This window comes from Chlorocebus sabaeus, chromosome 23, assembly GCF_047675955.1.
Source record: "Chlorocebus sabaeus isolate Y175 chromosome 23, mChlSab1.0.hap1, whole genome shotgun sequence".
NCBI lineage: Eukaryota > Metazoa > Chordata > Mammalia > Primates > Cercopithecidae > Chlorocebus > Chlorocebus sabaeus.
This window is the reverse complement of record NC_132926.1, coordinates 47,687,884-47,709,635: the sequence shown is the minus strand read 5'-3', so window position 1 is coordinate 47,709,635 and position 21,752 is coordinate 47,687,884. Positions and strand designations below refer to the sequence as shown.

Here is a 21,752-nt window from a genome sequence, read left to right as displayed (position 1 = left end):
GCTGGGTATGGTGGCATGCGCCTGTAGTCCCACCTACTCAGGAGGCTGAGGCAGGAGAATTGCTTGAACCCAGGAGGTGGATGTTGCAGTGAGCCGAGATCGCACCACTGCACTCCAGCCTGGGTGACAAAGAGAGACTCTGTCTCAAAAAACAAAAATAAAAATAAAAATATATAAAGATAGAGAAGACAGTAGTAATTGCTTAGGGTTAGGGAGGGAGTTCAGAGCTGTAGGGGTGTCACAGATAAAGGGAATGGGGTTTTTACTGAGGTGATGAAAATTGACTGTGGTGATGGTTGTACATATCTGTGAATACACTAAAAACCACTGAAATTTACTTCAAATGGATGAATCATATTATATAAACATATCTCAATAACGCAGTTTTTAAAAAAGATATAATATGGCTGATACCAGGTCTGGGGCAAAAACATGTAAAAAATGAGCCTGGACTGCTATCTTGTCAGTTAGGTCACAAGGGAAGTATCAGAGACTACATACTAGGTCCTGTTAAAAGGACTTGGAAAGTCACCTTAAAAAGGCACCCTTCACTCATGTCCATGTGAAGAGATCACCAAACAGGCTTTGTGTGAGCAACAAGGCTGCTAATTTCACCTGGGGTGCAGGCGGGCTGAGTCCAAAAAGAGAGTCAACGAAGGGTGATAGGGGTGGGGCCATTTTACAGTATTTGGGTAGGTAGTGGAAAATTACAGTCAAAGGGGGTTGTTCTCTGGCAGGCAGGGGCAGGGGACACAAGGTGCTCAGTGGGGGAGCTTTTGAGCCAGGATGAGCCAGGAAAAGGAATTTCACAAGGTAATCTCATCAGTTAAGGCAGGAACAGGCCAATTTCACTTCTTTTGTGATTCTTCAGTTACTTCAGGCCATTTGGATGTATACATGCAGGTCACAGGGGATAAGATGGCTTAGCTTGCGCTCAGAGGCCTGACAGCACCCATTGATTTTGAACTTCAATAATAATAATAATTGTGTCCATGCTTAGACTATGATACCCGAAAGTATGGTGCTTTGGCATGATACATACTTTGAACTAAAGGAGATTAGAAAGGCCTCAGAAACAAAATCTCTCTGACCTTCTCCTGCCCTCCATTCTCCTCGAAGGTGTATCATAGAAACCAGGATTCCTGGCCGGGCGCGGTGGCTCAAGCCTGTAATCCCAGCACTTTGGGAGGCCAAGATGGGCGGATCACAAGGTCAGGAGATCGAGACCATCCTGGCTAACACGGTGAAACCCCGTCTCTACTAAACAATACAAAAAACTAGCTGGGCGAGGTGGCAGCGCCTGTAGTCCCAGCTACTCGGGAGGCTGAGGCAGGAGAATGGCGTAAATCTGGGAGGCAGAGCTTGCAGTGAGCTGAGATCCAGCCACTGCACTCCAGCCCGGGTGACAGAGCAAGACTCTGTCTCAAAAAAAAAAAAAAGAAACCAGGATTCCTCTTCCACCTGCCCACCTCCTGAGCAACTAGAATTTCTCTTCCCCAGAGCAAGCCATAAAACATAGAATGGTCACTCTCTGATCCACCTTCCTTGAAAGTAAGTCATAAGACCCTCATTCCAGAGAAGTCCTGCCCAAACCTGGAAGGAAGGAATGCAAAACAGAGAGGCCAAGAAGAATCTGAACAAACAGGCCTTGCTGGGCTTATTACCATTAGATCATACTCCTTTTGCTCAATCATGTTTCTCTACAACTATTCACTCCTTTCAGCAAACTTAGCATAAAATCAGACTGTGTTCTCCCTGGGTCTTTGGGTTTTCATTTATGAAGGCTTCCATGTCACATAGAGCTTTGTTAAATTTGTCATATTTTTCTCTTGCTAACCCATCTTTTGTTATAAGGGTATTGGCTGTGACTCTTGTTACAGGTAGGGAAAAGGTATTATCTTTTTTTTTTTTTTTTTTTTTTTGAGACAGAGTTTCACTCTTGTTGCCTAGGCTGGAGTGCAGTGGTGCAATCTCGGCTCACCGCAACCTCCGCCCTCCCAGGTTCAAGCAATTTTCCTGCCTCAGTCTCTCAAGTAGGTGGGATTACAGGTGTGCACCACCACACCCGGCTAGTTTTGTATTTTAAGTAGAGACAGGGTTTCTCCATGTTGGGCAGGCTGGTCTTGAACTCCTGACCTTAGGTGATCCGCCCACCTCGGCCTCCCAAAAGTTCTGGGATTACAGGCATGAACCACTGTGCCCAGCCGGGAAAAGGTATTATCTTTTTGCCCCAATAATTGCAATGCATTGAAACCCATTAAATACGTTTAAGTCCATGAGTTCATAATGGTATTTCTAAAAAAATTAATTAGTTGCCTTTGGAGGTCACCTTTTGGAGCCAATTCATCTTTAAAATTGATAAATAAATCAAGCATTTACCCAGTTTCTCTATATGAACTATACCATTAGGTAACCAAATAAGGGGAAATGTCCATTTATAAAAGTATTCAAGTAATAAATTAAAAAGAGATGATAAACCTCCATAGTAATGAAATATGATATTAGGGTAAACAGAAACTGGGTGAGGACTATGTGGAAACTCTCTATACTGTCTTTGCAACTTTTCTGTAAATCTAAAATTATCCCAAAATAAAGTTTACTTAAAAAAAAAAAAAAAAGGCTAGGATGGCTATTAAACAAAAGAACATAATAGTAAGTGCTAGCAAAGACATGGAGACACTGAAACCCTCACACTCAGCTAGTGGGAATGTAAAATGGTACAAACACTATGGAAAACAATCTAGCAGTTCTTTAAAGACTAAACATAGTTGGCCGGGCGCGGTGGCTCAAGCCTGTAATCCCAGCACTTTGGGAGGCTGAGACTGGCGGATCACGAGGTCAGGAGATCGAGACCATCCTGGTTAACATGGTGAAACCCCGTCTCTACTAAAAAATACAAAAAACTAGCCGGGCGAGGTGGCGGGCGCCTGTAGTCCCAGCTACTCGGGAGGCGGAGGCAGGAGAATGGCGTGAACCCGGGAGGCGGAGCTTGCAGTGAGCTGAGATCCGGCCACTGCACTCCAGCCTGGGCGGCAGAGCGAGACTCCGTCTCAAAAAAAAAAAAAAAAAAAAAAAAAAAAGACTAAACATAGTTACCATATGACCCACAATTCTAACTCCTAAGTATATACCCAAAAGAAATGAAAACATGACCCAGCCATCCCATTACTGGGTATATACCCAAAGGATTATAAATCATGCTGCTATAAAGACACATGCACACGTATGTTTATTGCGGCACTATTCACAATAGCAAAGACTTGGAATCAACCCAAATGTCCATCAGTGACAGACTGGATTAAGAAATGTGGCACATATACACCATGGAATACCATGCAGCCATAAAAAAGGATGAGTTTGTGTCCTTTGTAGGGACATGGATGCAGCTGGAAACCATCATTCTCAGCAAACTATCGCAAGAACAGAAAACCAAACACTGCATGTTCTCACTCATAGGTGGGAATTGAACAATGAGATCACTTGGACTCTGGAAGGGGAACATCACACACCAGGGCCTATTATGGGGAGGGGGGAGGGGGGAGGGATGGCATTGGGAGTTATACCTGATGTAAATGACGAATTGATGGGTGTTGAGGAGTTGATGGGTGCAGCACACCAACATGGCACAAGTATACATATGTAACAAACCTGCACGTTGTGCACATGTACCCTGGAACTTAAAGTATAATAATAAAAAAAAAAGAAAACATATGTCCATATAAAAACAAGTACACAAACGCTCATAGCAGCATTACCCATAATAGCTAAAAAGTAAAAACAACCCAAATGTCCATCAACTAATGAATGGGTAAATAAAAAGAGCTCTAACCATTCAGTGGAATATTATTGAGCCATAAAAAGAAATAAAGTGGGCTGGGCGTGGTGGCTCACGCCTGTAATCCCAGCACTTTGGGAGGCCGAGGCGGGCAGGTCACAAGGTCAGGAGATGAAGACCATCCTGGCTAACACGGTGAAACCCCGTCTCCACTAAAAATACAAAAAGTTAACCAGGCGTGGTGGCGGGCGCCTGTAGTCCCAGCTACTTGGGAGGCTGAGGCAGGAGAATGGTGTGAACCCGGGAGGCGGAGGTTGCAGTGAGCCGAGATCGCGCCACTGCACTCCAGCCTGGGCGACAGAGCGAGACTTCTTCTCTAAAAAAAGAAAAAAAAAAAAAAAAAAGAAACAAAGTGCTGGCTGGGCACAGTGGCTCAGGCCTGTAATCCCAGCATTTTGGGAGGCCAAGGTGAGCAGATCACTTGAGGTCAGGAGTTCGAGACCAAATGGCAAAACCCCATCTCTGTTTAAAAAAAAAAAAGAAATGAAGTACTAATACATGCTATGTTAAGTGAAAAAAGCTAGTCCCAAAGGACCATATATTATATAATTCAACTTATATGAAATGTCCAGAATAGGCAAATCCATAGAGAATGAAAGCAGATAGGAGTTTATCTAGGCCTGGAAGGGTTGGGAGGAAATGGAGAGTTAAAATGGGTACAAGGTTTCGTTTTGGGGTGATAAATATGTTACAAAATTACTATGGTTATGGTTGTACAACTCTGTGAATATACTGTAAACCACTTAATTGTACATTTTAAATGGGTAACTTGTATGATATATGAATCATATCTCAAAAAAGCCTAGATTAAACTAAATGGATGCACATTTGGGTGATAAAACTATCTTTAAAATGCAAGGAAATGGCCAGGCCTGGTGGCTCACACCTGTAATTCCAGCACTTTGGGAGGCTGAGGCAGGAGGACCACTTGAGGGCAGGAGTTCGAGACAAGCCTGAGCAACAGAGCGAGACCTGTCTCTATTATTTTAAAAAATGCAAGGAAATGATTGCAATAAAAATCAGTATCGTGGTTGCTTTGTGGGGAAAGGAGCATGTTACAACTGCAGTAGGGCACACAAAGGGTTTTCTGGGGTGGTGGGCAAAATCCTATTTTTTGATCAGGTGGTGGAGCTATCCATTTGTTATGTGAGATATTCTGTGTCTGTGTTTTCTTTTACAGTAAAAAAGTTATCAAAACAGACTCACAAGCAAATTTGTTTCAAACATAACGTGAAGTCTCCTAGAATCCAATCTTACTGTGGGCCAGGCACCAAGTTTGGTTATGTATAATATAAGAGATTATGCCTATCCTCAAGGAACTTAACTTTTAGTGAGAGGTTAATAAAAAAAAAAAAAAAGAGCTAGAGAAAGAACTAGCCCATGTTAGATATTAACTGACACAAAATTTACAGACAATGTACTAAAAGATGTAGAATAGGATTGGGGGGCTAGGTAGTATATCAGAAAAGGAATTTAAGCTACATCATGAAAAGAGGGTAAAACTGAGACAGAGAGACCTTTTTTTTTTTTTTTTTTGAGACGGAGTCTCACTCTGTCGCCCAGGCTGGAGTGCAGTGGCCGGATCTCAGCTCACTGCAAACTCCGCCTCCCGGGTTCACGCCATTCTCCTGCCTCAGCCTCCCGAGTAGCTGGGACTATAGACGCCTGCCACCTCGCCCGGCTACTTTTTTGTATTTTTTTTTAGTAGAGACGGGGTTTCACCGTGTTAGTCAGGATGGTCTCGATCTCCTGACCTCGTGATCCGCCCGTCTCGGCCTCCCAAAGTGCTGGGATTACAGGCTTGAGCCACCGCGCCTGGCGAGACAGAGAGATCTTATGCAGGCTACATTATGCCCAGAGGCAAAAAAGAAATGAAGAAAAAAAATTTTTGGACTTTGAGTAAGAGTAGATAATATTTATTGAGCATGTATCAAATCATTTAATCCTCACCACAAACCTACGAAGTGAGTCCTATTACTATTTCCATTTTATAGATGAAGTAACTGAGGTACAGAGACAGTTTGTACAGGGCATCAATGGTAGGTACAGTTGAAAAGGTACCCAGGGGAATGGACTGTGAATCCAGACCACCTGGGTTAGAATCCTAGTTCAGTTCTGCTATTAAGCAGCTATGTGATTTCAGGCAAATTACTTTACCTCTGTGCCTTAGTGTTCTACTATTTAAAATGAGAATGCTAATAGTAGCAACTTCATCACAGGGTTGTTGTAAAGATTAAATTATTTGATGTATATAAAGCATTTAGAACAGTTTCTGGCAAAAAGTAAGTACTCATTAATATTACATATTATTATAACAGAATAATAATTTCTAGGAAAAGCACATGAGAATTATCCTCCTCCATGTATTCCATTAAATCAGGTATTAAATTACATACTTCTATCTCTTTATGTTCAAGATTGATTATTTATATTTTAGGCTGCTGTTTTATGTTAGACCGAGATCATGCTACTTTTGAGGCAATTCTCCTGTTTCAGCCTCCCAAGTAGCTGGGACTACAGGCACACGCCACCACACCTGGTTAATTTTTGCACCTAAAACAGTAGAATTTAAAATTATTTGCCAGTCTTCACAAAGAGGGTACCATTTTTCCAGGAAATGGGAAACTCGGCAGTTCCTACTGCAACACTGGCAGAGTAAGATAAATGATTTCAAATATTTGCAGAATGTCGAGGCTAAAGATAAACAGAAGAGGGAACTCTGCTGAGGGCATGGCACAGCTTAAAGCAAATATAGATACACTCTGAGGGATGTCTGCATAGGTCTTCTGGGGCTGTGTTCATTCAACCCGTGAGAGCTGAGAGAGCGCAGCAGTAGCAGTAGCCAGCAATGCAGGTACCTAAAGAATCTGTTATGTTATCTTTAAAGGTGTCCCTCTTCTTAGCCCCAACCTAGATGCAGAGGGCAGAGTGTGTCAGTATTAGGGGTGACAGATATACAAGAATATACCAAGGGATAAAAGAGATACCTAGGAGGCTGGGCACGGTGACTCACGCCTGTAATCCTAGCACTTTGGGAGGCCGGGGCAGGTAGATCACCTGAGGTCAGGAGTTCGAAACCAGCCTGACCAATATTGTGAAACCCCGTCTCTACTAAAAATACAAAAATTAGCCAGGAGTGGTGGTGTGCGCCTGTAGTCCCAGCTACTCGGGAGGCTGAAATAGGAGAATTACTTGAACCTGGGAGGCAGAGTTTGCAGTGAGCTGAGATTGTACCACTGCGCTCCAGCCTGGGCGACAGAGCAACACTCTGTCTCAAAAAACAAAAAAAAGAAAGATACCTAAGAAAGGCTGACAAGACCCCAAAATATACATACTTTCCATAAGAAGTATCTTTTAATACTAATTCTGGAGCTCTATACCAGCGTGTGGCCACATAGTCCGTATAAATGTCCCCAGGAGCTGCTAGTGTTCGTGCAAAACCAAAATCACAGAGCTTAGTAATTCCTGACTGGGATACTAAAATATTCTCAGGTTTTATATCGCGATGAATGATCTAAAAACAAACAGAATACAAAATACATTAAAATGAGATTTCATTATCCAGAACCTCTCAAAAATTATACTAAGAAAATCTAGCTAATTAAGATAGTAAAGCTATTTCCTTACCACATGCAAAGGATTAATTACACAATGCAAATATAGTTATATGTTTTCAATTCTTGCTCCATCCACCACCTCAAAATAAAATGAAGCTAAAAAAACAGACATAATACTAAAAAGGCAAATCACATTCGTGTAAGAAAAACCAAAAGAACTTAATGAGGCTGGGAGTGGTGGTTCATGCCTGTAAACCTAGTACCTTGGGAGGCCAAGGCAGGAGGATCACTTGAGGCCAGGAGTTTGAGACCAGCCTGTGTAACAGAGTGAAACCCTGTCCCTGCCCCCCAAAAAAAGAAAATAAAGAAAGGAAAAGAACTTATTGAAATTTTACTTTCCTTTAACTCTATGTCCCACTCCAGTTCCGGCCCTTTCATGTCCTTCACAGCTAAACCTCTTGAAGACATTATCTGTACTCACAGTCTTCACTTTCTGACCCAGTCACTCAAGATAGTTAACCTTCTCTTTTGCTCCTACACTGCATTAAACTTCTCTAGCCATAGGAAAAAAGTCATCTACATTTTTCCTACATCCAATAGCCATCTCTCCGCCCATATTTACTTGGTTTCTTAGCGTAAAAACAATGCCAACTGTTCCTCCATTCCTGGTTTCTCGGACCTAAAATGTTCCCAATCTCCGCCTATCTACCTGGCAGCTACTCTTTCTCTGTCTGTTCTAAAACATAGGGTCCTTGTCTTAGGCTTTCCTCTCTTCATATATTGATATATATTGACCAGGATTCCTGGTCAATCTCACATACTCTCTTTTTTGGGGGGTACGGGAGCCACTTTTGTCACTTGGTTATAGCGACAACACTCTTGGGCTTCTCCCCACCTACTGGCTGCTCCATCTGAATCTGATCAACTCTTTTTAAGAAATTATTTTTTAAAGAGATAGGGTCTTGCTCCATTGCCCAGACTAGAGTGCAAAGGCACAATCGAAGCTCACTGCAGCCTCAAACTCCTGGGCTCAAGCAAGGAGCCTACCACCTGAGACAATCCTACCACCTCAATCTCCTGAGTAGCTAGGACTACAAGCGCGTGCCTGTAGTCCTACAGCCTACAGTATTAGGACTACTGGCTAAACATTTTTTTTGTAGAGACAGGGTCTGATTATGTTGCCCAGGCGGATCATGAGTGCTGCGCTGAAGCGATCTTCCCGCCTCAGCCTTCCAAAGCACTAGCATTGTAGGTGTGAGCCACCACACCCGGCCTGAATTACTTTTTAACATTTTGTTAATTTTAATTGATAAATTAAAATTGTATATATTATGTACATGTTGTTTTGAAATATGTATACATTGTAAAATTAGCTAAATCAAGCTAATTAACATTACCTCACATACTTATTTTTTTGGGGCGAGAACACTTAAATTCTACTCTCAGCAATTTTCAAGAATACAATCATTGTTATTAACTAGCTACCATTTTGTATAACAGATCTCTTGAACTTACTCCTTCTTTCTGACTGAATTTTCGTATCTCTTGACCAATATAGCCCCAACCACCTCCACTCTAGCCCGTGGTAACTACCATTCTACGCTCTACTTCTATGAGTTGCACTTTTATAGATTCTGTATGTAATTGAGATCACGCGGTATTTGTCCTGTGTGTGACTTATTTCACTTACTATAACGTCCTCCAGGTTCATCCACATCATCACAAATGACAGGATTTCCTTCTATTTTTACGGCTGAATAGTGCTCCATCGTGTATACATACCGCACTTTCTTTATGCATTCATCCTTAATGGACACTTAGGTTGATTTTTTTTTCCTTTCTTTTTTTTTTTTAGACGGAGTCTTGCTCTGTCACCCAGGCTAGAGTGCACTGGCATGATCTTGGCTCACTGCAACCTCTGCCTCCTGGGTTCAAGCAATTCTCCTGCCTCAGCCTCCTATGTAGCTGGGATTACAGGGACACACCACCACGCCTGGCTAATTTTTGTATTTTTAGTGGAGATGGGGTTTCACCAGGTTATCCGAGCTGGTCTCAAAACTCCTCATCTGAAGTGATTTGCCTGCCTCAGCCTCCCAAAATGCTGGGATTACAGCTGTGAGCCACTGCACCCAGCCTCCTTTGCCCATTTTTTTTTTTTTTTTATTTTTTAAAGACACAGGGTTTCACCATGTTGCCTGGGCTGGTCTTGAACTCCTGGACTCAAACTATCCTTCCACCTTGGCCTCTCAAAGTGCTGGGATTATAGGCATATGCCACTGCACCTGGTCCTTTGCCCAATTTTTAATCAGGTTATTTGTTTTCTTACTACTGATTTATCTGAGTTCCTTATATATTATATATTAATATATATTATTATTATATATTCCAGATATTAACCTCTTATTAGATGTATGGTTTGCAAGTTCTCTCTTTTTGGGTTCTGTGGGTTCTCTCTTCTTTCTATTGATTGTTTCCTTGGATATGCATACTTTTTTGTTTGATGTAATCCCATTTGTCTATGTTTGCTTCTGTTGTCTGTGCTTTTGGGTTCATATCCACAAAATCATTACCCAGATCCAATGTCATAGAACTTTTCCCAAGTTTTCTTCTAGTAGTTTTACAGTTTCAGATCTTACATTTAAATCTTTAATCTATTTTTAGTTTACATTTGTATAAGATTCATCTACTCTTATAGCTTTAGTAACTGTCCATATACTACTGATAATTTCAACATTTCTATGTCTAACAGATATTTCTCCTGGTTTCCACAAGAAGTGAAAGTCCACAATAAATCCCACAAACTAGGTACAGGTCCTTTAAATTCAGCAAATCTAAAACTAAACACATCTTCTTCTCCCCCAAACCTACTGGTTCTCAACAATCTGCTATTACAGTGAATGGAACCACCACTTACTCCATAAATCAAGCCAGAAACCAAGGGCATTTTTCTCCCTCCCCACACTCCCTTAACCTATCTACCGCTCTTCCTAGTTCAGGTCTCCTCAGCTGTCTCACAAAATTGATACACAAGTCTATCAGTTGGTCTCCCTGAATTCACATTCGTGCTCTCCAATTCAGTCTCCACAATGAAGTCACAGAACTATTTTAAAATCAGATGTGTGATCATGTCATTTTTTTTTTTTTGAGACGGAGTCTCGCTTTGTCACCAGGCTGGAGTGCAGTGGCGCAATCTTGCCTCACTGTAACCCCCGGCTCCCGGGTTCAAGCTATTCTCCTGCCTCAGTCTCCTGAGTAGCTAGGACTACAGGACTACAGGCACGCGCCACAATGCCCAGTTAATTTTTGTATTTTTAGTAAAGATGGGGTTTCACCACGTTGGCCAGAACGGTCTCGGTCTCCTGACCTAGTGATCCGCCCGCCTCGGCCTCCCAAAGTGCTGGGATTACAGGCATGAGCCACCGTGCTAGGCCTGATCATGTCACTTCTCTGCTTCAAGGATTCCTCATCCTGCAGGATATATTTAAAACTCCCTAAAATGGCTTATAAGGCCTTGTGAGATTTGGCCCCTACTTATCCTCTTAACCTCCTTTCCCTAGCCTATAGAATATTAGTTTCCCGATTTGCCAGGGTTTGTCTAATCTCTGTGCATTTGTTGATGCTACTCCAACTGCTTGGCCAAGTCAGCTATTTCCTCAGGACTCAGCTTGTATGTTAGTATTAGATGCTCCTTCTATATGTTCACATCAGTCTGCACTTTCCCCTTCATAGCATCTGTCATGCAGTACTGTTAACTGCCTGTTTACTTGTCTGAAACCCCCACTAAACCATAAGCTCCGTGAGGGCAAGATGCACACCTGTCTTGTTCAATTAATATCCCGTGTTCAGTACAGTGCCTAGAACAAAGAAAGCATTTACAAATTTTATCAAATGAATGACAGAAGAACATACTCATCACCTGTAAAGTATCATAGCAGAAGTAGAAATGTCTCAGTGACAGAAATCTGGGATCTTTCCTTGTTTATACAACTTACTACCATAAATCTTTGAGACTGGCTCTTGTTCTGACTCAATCTCCCTCCATAAATAGCCAAAAAATTAATTTAGTTGGTAAGCCTTTCTAATTGAGCCACTTTAAAGTTGTCATCTGTCAAAATATATAAATCCTTTTTTACTACCACAATTTTCACTGAGTGCCTACTATATGCCAGGCACTATTCCAAGACCTAAGGATATAATGTGAACAAAAAGACATTAAAACGCACATTAAGATACCGCTTCAGGGGCCGGGCATGGTGGCTCACACCTGTAATCCCAGCACTTTGGGAGGCCGATGCAGGTGGATCATGAGGTCAGGAGATCAAGACCATCCTGGCCAACATGGTGAAACCCCGTGTCTACTAAAAGTACAAAAATTAGCCGGGCATAGTGGCATGTGCCTGTAGTCCCAGCTATTCAGGAGGTTGAGGCAGGAGAATTGCCTGAACCCGGGAGGCGGAGGTTGCAGTGAGCTGAGATTGTGCCATTGCACTCCAGCCTGGGTGACAGAAGGAGACTCTGTCTCAAAAAAAAAAAAAAAAAAAAAAAAAAAGTCTTTCTCTGATGTACAAAATGAAAACAGCAAAAAAATTTTTTAATTAAAAAATGTCACCGGGCGCAGTGGCTTCACACCTATAATCCCAACACTTTGGGAGGCTGAGGCAGGCAGATCACCTGAGGTCAGGAGTTTGAGACCAACCTGACCAACATGGAGAAATCCCATCTCTACTAAAACTACGAAATCAGCTGGGCCGTGGTGGCACATGCCTGTAATCTCAGCTACTCAGAAGCTGAGGCAGGAGAATTGCTTGAACCCAGGAGGTGGAGGTTGCGGTGAGCCGAGATTTTGCCATTGTACTCTAGCCTAGACAACAAGAGTGAAACTACATCTCAAAAAAAAAAAAAAAAATCATCATCTGAAATTTGGAAATATTAAGAAAAGAAAGTTTTAGCAGGGCTTGGGGGCATGCACCAGTAGTCCCAGCTACTCGGGAGCCTTAGTTGGGAGGATTACTTGAACCCAAGAGTTCAAGGCTACAGTGAGCTATGATTGCACCACTGTACTCCAGCCTGGGCAACAGACTGAAACCTCATCTCTTAAAAAATATCTATATACACCAGGCATGGTGGCTCATGCCTGTAATCCCAGCACTTTGGGAGGCCGGGGTGGGAGGATCACTTGAGGTCAGGAGTTCAAGACCACCTGGCCAAAATGGTGAAACCCCATCTCTACTAAAAATACAAAAATTAGCCAGATGTGGTGGCGCACGCCTGTAGTCCCAGTTACTCAGCATGCTGAGGTAGAAGAATCGCTTGAACCCGGGAGGCAAAGGATGCAGTGAGCCAAGATCGCGCCACTGCACTCCAGTCTGGGTGACAGAGTGAGACTCCATCTCAAAAATAAATAAATAAATAAATAATATCTAGTCTGAAGAGCCACTTCACTCATGGCTGCCTTAATTCTCAAAGGTAATTAGCCTTACAACATTCTGTGAGGTAAGGGACAGGGATAATTTTACTCCAGGTTCCAGATAAGAACAAGAGGATAAAAGAATGTGGGTACTTCTGTCTAGGCCTCCTTCTCTGCTGTTCTCCAACACTCCACAGATCTCTTCCATGCTTGGTGATGAGAACTACCTCTTATTTTTTCCTTCCATTTCTGGGAGAATGATCTATTCTTACCTCTTCAACCACAGTCTCTAAGAGGAAGATTCTCAAATCTGTATATTCAGTTCTGAAAACTTCCAAAGTCATGATATAATTGGTTAGCTACTATTTTTACTTAGAAATTCTCACTATCCCTTAAAATCCATCAATATATCTTAATGCAATTCCCACTTCTAAATTCAGTTATTGACAATGGCACTTCTGCTCTCCAATTAAAAATATAGTAATACTACTAAAAATACAAAAATTGTCCATGTCCAGGCATGGTGGTTCATGCCTGTAATCCCAGCACTTTGGGAGGCTAAGGAGGCGGATCATGAGGTCAGGAGTTCAAGATCAGCCTGACCAACATGGTGAAACTCTGTCTCTACTAAAAATACAAAAATTAGCTGGGCATGGTGGCACGCACCTGTAATCCCAGTTACTCGGGAGGCTGAGGCAGGAGAATCGCTTGAATCCAGGAGGCGGAGGTTGCAGTAAGATCACGCCATTGCACTCCAGCCTGGGCGACAGAGCAAGACTCCGTCTCAAACTGAACTGAACTAAACTAAACTAAAAATACAAAAATTAGCTGGGCCTGGTGGCAGGAACCTGTAATCCCAGCTACTCGGGAGGCTGAAGCTGGAAGAAATGCTTGAACCCAGAAGGCAGAAGTTGCAGTGAGCTGAGATCCTGCCATTGTACTCCAGCCTGGGCAACAGAGAGAGACTCCGTCTCGAAAAAAATACTGTAATAACCTCTGATTTCACCCTTTGTTTTCATCTCTCTCATACCTAATTAGTTCCCAAGTCCTGTGATTTTCCTTTTGAAGTATTTCCATCCTATCCCTCTGCCATCCTTCCTCTCCTTCCCATTGCTACTATCTTAGTCCAAACCGTTACCACCCACACATCTAGACTGTCACAACAGTTTCCCGCCTGATCTCTCTGGGTCTCTATCTACTCATATCTTCTACTCTTGTTAAAATAAAATTAGGTTTTGTTTTCATCTAGTCACAGCAATGCTCAAGAACCTTCAATGGGCTGGGTGGGGTGGCATGTGCCTGTAATCCTAGTAACTTGGGAGGCTGAGGCAGGAGGATCGCTTGAGCCCAGAAGTTGGAGGCTGCAGTGAGCTATGATCATGCTATTGCACTCCCATCTGGGCAACAAAGCAAGATCCTGTCTCAAGAAAAACAAACAAAAAACAACAAAATCTGCAATAGTTGCCCAGGATCCTCAGGAAAGAGTCCACCCTCCTGTGGATAAATTTCAAGGTTCTAGAAAATCTCTCCCCTGGGAACCTGTAATCTTATCTTCCTCTACCTGTTGCTCCCTGTAACCTGACTTAACAGCACTCTCTACAGTCCCCCACTCCGGTCTACTTCTATTTTCACAATGGTACCCCACCTGAATGCATTTTCTTCTCTATTCCAACAAAATCCTAACTACAGTTCAAAATCCTACTTATTTCAGTTTTACCTCATCTTGGAAGTTTTCTACTGTCAGTTTAGCCCAGACTAATATCTCCTTTTATTCAAGAAACATTTTTAGAGTCTAATACAGACAACGCTCTAAAAAGATACAAAGATAACACAACTATTCTTGACTCCCTACCAGCTTTCTTTTCCTTCTTTCCTTTTCCTTTTCTTTCCTTAACACAACTATTAATTCTCCTGACTCCAAACCAGCTTGCTATATTTATTTATTTAACTTACTTACTTACAGGATCTTGCTCTGTCAACCAGGATGGAGTGGTGCGATCATAGCTCACTGCAGCCTTGACCTCCCAGGCTCAAACAGTCCTCCCACCTCAGCCTCACAAGTAGCTGGGAGTACAGTATTGTGCCACGATGCCTGATGCCCAGCTAATTTATTTTTTATTTTTAGTAGAGACAATGTCTTGCTATGTTGCCCAGGCTGGGCTTGAACTTTTGAGCTCAAGTTATCCCCCTGCTTCAGCCTCTCAAAATACTGAGATTAGAGGTGTGAGCTACTATGGCCAGCCTACCAGCACTATCTACTGAGCATTTAAAATGGGCCTGACACAGTTTAAATGCTTTATACCTAGTACCTAATTTGATCTTTTAAAAAATCTGTGCCAGGTGCAGTAGCTCACACCTGTAATCCAGCATTTCGGGAGGCTGAGGCAGGCAGATCACTTGAGCCCAGGAGTTTGAGACCAGCCTGGGTAACACGGTGAAATCCCATCTCTACAAAAAATTAGCCAGGTGTGGTGGTTGATAGAGGAGGAGCACCATCATCTTGGACAAACACCGAGATGTTTTAAGGAGAGACGGGAGAACTGCTTGAACCCGGGAGGCAGAGGTTGCGGTGAGCCGAAATCGCACCATTGTACTCCAGCCTGGGCAATAAAAACAAAACATCTCAAAAACCAAACAAACAAACAAAAAACCTGCTGAGCTAAAAGCTTACAAGCCAATGCTAAAGTCAACACTAAAAATCAGAATAGCTGTGATCTTTCCTCTTCCTTGATTTTTCATAGGTTAAATGACAAGGCCTCACACAGCTCAGCCACTTTATATCTCCTTTCTTCCCCTAAAGGCTTCCACATTTACTTGCTATTCCCCTGGCCTAATTTCCAGTTCCCAACGCTAAACTTGCCTTTTTTTTTTTTTTTTTTTTTTTTTGAGGCGGAGTCTCGCTAAACCTCCCTTTATATGAGCAACTCTCCATTAAGCCACAGACCTGACTTCCAACGTTTTAATACTTTCTCTAATAATAGTGCCCCAGCTGACTACTGATTCTACTAAACATAATTATTGATACTGCCTTTACTATCCCATACTTGGTCTGCCTTACAGTTGGAATTACTGAGTGCTCAATATTTTTTGGTTCTGCAACCAAAAGGTAGTGCTCCCTATCCCTATCCCCATTTTCAGGATGTCTATTATTATTGCATAAAAAAATACTGTTAGCCACCTTCATAAAAATAAAACAATGTATAAGGAGCACTTATGATTCATATTCATCCTACAAATTGGCTTATTCTGAAGCACTTACATTATTACTGTGAAGATAGTCAATTGCTCGAAGGATCTGGAAGAGGTATTTTCTAAGTCGTTTACTCTCTAGTCCATGACAATAATGTTGTAACTCATCTAATACTGTGTGGTCAATAAATTCAAATACCAAATGAATTTTCTTTTTCTGTCTAAAAACTTCAATCAGATTGACCAGGTTTTCATGATGAAATTGCTATTGACAAAAGAAACAACACAAATTTTTAATTATTTCAAGCCTAACAATTTGTACATATAACATGTATAAATTTTGAAAAGAAACAGGAATATTCTTAGCTTTGTTCCATACATTTCTTTATCTTTTTCTTTTTTTTTTTTTGAGATGGAGTCTTGCTTTGTCGCCAGGCTGGAGTGCAGTGGCACAATCTTGGCTCAGTGCAACCTCCGCCATCCCATTTCAAGCAATCCTCCTGCCTCAGCCTCCTGAACAGCTGAGATTACAAGCATGCACCACCATGCCCAGCTCATTTTTGTGCTTTTAGTAGAAACAGGGTTTCACCATGTCGGCCAGGCTGGTCTCGAACTCCTGACCTCAACACAGGAGGTCCTGCCTCGGCCTCCTAAACTCCTGGAATTGTAGGTGTGTGCCATCATGCCCAGCCTATGTTCCATGCATTTCAACTGAAATTTCTCAACCAATGTGCTTCCAATCCTATTTTAAGAAAATTTTAATCCATTTTATAATCAATATTTACAGGACAAAGTGAGTTATATTACTTTATCTCAAGTTGGCATTTGGTTGCTTATTAAAATAATTTAATGTACTATAACAGTATTCTCTTGAGAGACATCTGCTATTTTTAAACTTGGTTTGTGGTTAAATTTAACACCCAAAATTTAAAAGGCCCTTATATTTTCAAATGAGCATGGATTTCAACACGATTAAGTATGTGATCTGAATTTATATAAATTAATTAATCTCTAATTTTAATCCTAAACTCTAGAAAGTAAACCATAAGTTCTAGGGGGCATCATAAATTCATTAGACTATAACAAAAGAACATCAAAATATATACAAAATCTTCAGATATGTGAACTACCAATTTATAACCATAGAAACTTTACATAAATATATAATTATTTGTGGGTAAACGTTTTTTCGTTGTCTTTACTCTTCTATTAAACAACTAACCACCTTTTTAGACTGGTAACAATTATTGCTAAAATAATTTTAAAATGTAAATTATGCCCACGTATCAGCTTAGGAAACAAATGAGATTTAATATTGTATGCTACTTATTCTATTTTTCATCACAGTGCCTTAATTATAATCAATTCTGAAATATGTAACCATTTTGTTCAAACTATCAAGAATATGTGTTCATTTAGCTAAGAATGAAGGTTTTTTTTTTTTGTTTTTTTTTTTTAAGAGAAAGAATCTTGCTATATTGCCAGGCTGGTCTTGAACTCCTGGCCTCAAGTGATCTTCCTGCCTCAGCTTCCCAAGTTGCTCGGACTACGTGCATGAGCCACTGTTCCTAGCTCTAGAAAACTATACCTTTATGAAAATATATTTGCCTTTATTCCAATAACGCAATGTCAATTTTTCTACTTCTCTGTAACTAATGAAGAGACTAAAGTCCTTAAAACATGACTAGAGAAAAACATCCAAAATATAACACCAGATTCCTTTCCTTTTTGCTCCAAATTTCCCTGGTTGGCAAGATGCCAGAGTGCTGCAGCAATAGCACACTGGCAGCAGTGAAAAGAATTGACTGCTGGCTGGGCATGGTGGTCCACACCCATAATCCCAGCACTTTGGGAGGCTGAGGCGAGCAAATCACGTGAGATCAGGAGTTCGAGACCAGCCTGGGCAACATGGTGAAACCCCCTCTCTACTAAAATTACAAAAATTAGCCGGGCGTGGTGGTGGGCACCTGCAATCCCAGCTACTAGAGAGATTAAGAGAGGAAAATCGCTTGAACCCAGGAGGTGGAGGTTGCAGTAAGCCGAGATCATGCCATCACACTCCAGCCTGGGCGACAAGAGCAAAACTCCGTCTCAAACAAAATAAGAATTGACTGCTTTTGGACACTACAATATTAATCCTCTACTTAAGGAAAATTACTGGTTTCCTGTCCAGTCTTTATTTTAAAGGCAAAAGCAGTGAAAGTAGGGAAAGGGTAATATGAATAAGCATTGTAGAAGATCCATTCAGGGATGAGGGATTAGGTACAGTACTTACTCAGATGAACTGTGAAATGAAATTCCTAGAAATGCTCTAGTACCCCTCTTCAAGTTGTTTTTCTCCATTACTAGACAACTTTTCTACAGATATTCTCACTAATTACCCAAACTGCAATTTATTTAATGAAATTCTAGCACAAAAATTTAGTTTGGGCTGGGCGCAGTGACTCACTTCTATAATCCCAGCACTTTGGGAGGCCAAGGCAGGCGGATCACCTGAGGTTGGGAGTTCAAGACCAGCCTGACCAACATGGAGAAACCCTGTCTCTACTAAAAATACAAAATTAGCCAGGCATGCTGGTCCATGCCTGTAATCCCAGCTACTCGGGAGGCTGAGGCAGGAGAATTGCTTGAACCCAGGAGGCAGAGGCTGCGGTGAGCTGAGATTGCGCCATTGCACTCCAGCCTGGGCAACAAGAGTGAAACTCTGTCTCCAAAAAAAAAAAAGTAATTTGAATTAAGTCATTATGACAAATTTTTTAGACTAAGGATATTAACTAGTCCAAGAAATCTCTCTAGTGGAATTAGATTACATCAAATTTAAAATCCTATAAAAAGCCAATGAGAGCCAGGTGTAGTGGCTCACACCTGTAATCCCAGCACTTTGGGAGGCTGAGGTGGGCGGATCACATTAGGCAAGGAGTTCGAAACCAGCCTGGGCAACATAGCGAAACCCCATCTCTACTAAAAATACAAAAATTAGCCGGGCGTGGTCATACACGCCTGTAATTCCAGCTACTTGGAGGCTGAGGCATGAGAATTGCTTAAACCTGGGAGGCAGAGGTTGCAGTGAGCCAAGATCGTGCCACTGCACTGCAGCCTGGGCGACAGAGTAAGACTGTCTCAAAACAACAACAACAACAATAACAAAAAGCCAATGAGAATAGTTAGGGTATCTCAAAATTATCTGCATAACAGTTGTTACAGTAAAATACATACTCAAGTTCATCTCTGTATTGTCACATACTGGTTAGTTTTACAAAATGATTAAGGAGAAAAAAATAATCAGTTTAATTGCAACAGTTGAAGAGCAAGAGATACTGCCTTGGGGGAAAAAATCTCCTTCTAATCAGATTTTCATTCACAGTACACAACTGCCTTATTTATAGTATTATTACGTTTTAGGTCATCAGGACAGGAACTGATTATCTTTCACAAAATCATAACATCTTTACTGACTAACTTTTCATTGTCTAGAAACAGAGCTGTTCTATTTATTTATTTATTTGTTTGTTTGAGACAGAATCTTGCTCTGCTGCCCAGGCTGGAGTGCAGTGGCGTGGTCTCGGCTCACTGAAACCTCCATCTCCCGGATTCAAGTGATTCTCCTGCCTCAGCCTCTTGTTCAGCTGGGATTACAGGCACCTGCCACCATGGCCGGCTGATTTTTTTTTTTTTTTTTTTTTTTTGAGACAGAGTCTTACTCTGTCAGCAGGACTGGAGTGCAGTGGCACTATCTCAGCTCACTGCAACCTCCTTCTCCCGGGTTTAAGCAATTCTCCTACCTCAGCCTCCCAAGTAGCTGGGACTACAGGCGCACACTGCCATGTCCAGCTAATTTTTTGTATTTTAGTAGAGACAGGGTTTCATCGTGTTGCACAGGCTGGTCTCGAACTCCTGAGCTCAGGCAATCTGCCCGCCTCGGCCTCCCAAAGTGCTAGGATTACTGGTGTGAGCCACCGCGCCCAGCATAGAGCCATTCTAACAATCCACACACGCCTAAAATATTTCCACAAACTAGGCCAGGCACAGTGGCTCATGCCTGTAATCCTAGCTGTTTCACAGGTCCAAGACAGGAAGATCGCTTAAGCTGAGAAGATGGAGGCTGCAGTGAGCTACGATCATGCCACTGCGCCACAGCCTGGGCAACAGAGTGAGACTCCATTTCTAAAAAAAAGAGAAAGTAAGCAAATTGATCCATTATATCTCATAAAGACTTACAAAGAAAGAAGAAAATATTTTTGTATCAGATAAAGACAAACAAGAACATCTGTGGCATATAAAACAGCTATACTATATCGTCAAGATCATAAACCTTAAAGGATATAAATAGATTCGAATAAATAGAATATATACATATTTAAATATTTTTTAAATCGTTAGTTTTCTACCCAGACCCCAAGGAATGTTAATGCTCCTTTCTCCACACTCCTCAGTTGTTTCCTCTGGGTTTAACCATCACACCTACATAGGATTCTATCTTGTTCCCAGATCTCTCCTGACATTGTTCCTCATTTCTAAAAGCCTATTGGTCATCTTTACTTAAATGTACTCCTGTCAGCTCAAATTCAACATTTCTAAAATCAAAGTAGTTCCCAAACCATGTCTCTTTTGAGTCTTTCATATTTCTATCAATTGTAGCAATCACTGAACCTCAAAGAGACCTTTGACTCTTTCTACACTTTTTCTATAGTCTTCTATAGTCTTTCTATAGTCTTCTACACTCTTTCATGTCTTTTTTTTTTTTTTGAGATGGAGTCTCACTCTGTTGCCCAGGTTAGAGTGCAGTGGCGTGATCTCGGCTCACTGCAACCTCCACCTTCTAGGTTCGAGCGATTGTCGTGCCTCAGCCTCCTAAGTAGCTGGGATTACAGGGGCGCGACACCATGCCGGGCTAATTTTTTTTTTTTTAATTTTTCGTAGAGACAGGGTTTCACTATGTTGTCCGGGATGGTCTTGAACCCCTGACCTCAGGTGATCCACCCACCTCGGCCTCCCAAAGTGCTGGGACTACAGGCGTGAGCCACTGCACCCGGCCTCATGTCTTTTTTTTTTTTTTTACAATATAGCATGTTCTAACTTTACTTTCCATTCACATTGCTGCATTTTAGCAAGGGCCCTCAAACATTTCCCAAAATTCCTGAATTGAACTCCTAACAGACCTATTTTTACTCTTAGTCCTCCAATCTATTCTGCACAATAGGGGTAGATTAAAATTTACAACATTTCTTTACACTGAATTCAAAACCTTCACTGACTTTCCACCTCTTACAAAATCAAATTTTTGACTCCTTAGCCTAAAAGACTTTAAAATCTACCTCCAATTTACTGTTCTAATATACCTCTTTCCAATTCTGCTCAGAAAACTCTACAGGCAAATGTCTTTGCTCTTTGTCCTTTCCACTTTGCCCTTTATCCTTTGTCCCTCTTTAGTCTCTTTTGAGTTTATGTTGTTCCTCTAACCTAGAACACAACAGCTTCTCCCTCTTATCTAAACCCTCCACATCCTTCAAAGCCAAATTCATGTCCCAGTTCCTCAGAAAAACGTTCCCTACCAGGGAAAGGACTTTGTGTTGATTCCCTGGCATTTATTATGAGCCACTTTTTATTCAGTATGATTTTTTATATACTCTCCTGATTAAATTATAGAAGTCTTCAAGGGCAGGAACTATCTTTCACCTCCTTATATTCTCAGTACCTAGCACCATGCCTTGCACAAAGCAGAAATTTTTATTATTATACTTGAATATTTCTGAATAATTATTAA

General features: G+C 41.5%; 1 protein-coding gene across 10 annotated transcripts in view; it reads right to left on the bottom strand.

The window, feature by feature from the left end:
- The window catches only part of CDKL3 (cyclin dependent kinase like 3), a 76,766-nt gene that overhangs the window by 49,759 nt on the left and 5,255 nt on the right, over nucleotides 1–21,752 (bottom strand). For 6 of the 10 annotated variants that reach the window (XM_073010687.1, XM_008014447.3, XM_073010685.1 and 3 more), the window contains 2 exons: nucleotides 16,059–16,253; nucleotides 7,171–7,349 (listed from right to left, as the gene is read on the bottom strand). The exons of 2 other annotated variants lie outside the window; for them this stretch is intronic. Coding sequence is in view for 5 of the 8 variants with exons in the window: in XM_008014447.3 (XP_008012638.3) it covers nucleotides 7,171–7,349; nucleotides 16,059–16,253 (374 nt within the window). In the remaining 3 variants the exon portion in view is untranslated. Of the gene's footprint in view, nucleotides 1–7,170; nucleotides 7,350–16,058; nucleotides 16,254–21,752 lie in introns of those variants that run through there. 2 more of the 10 variants (XM_073010688.1, XM_073010690.1) reach the window with 2 other exon arrangements.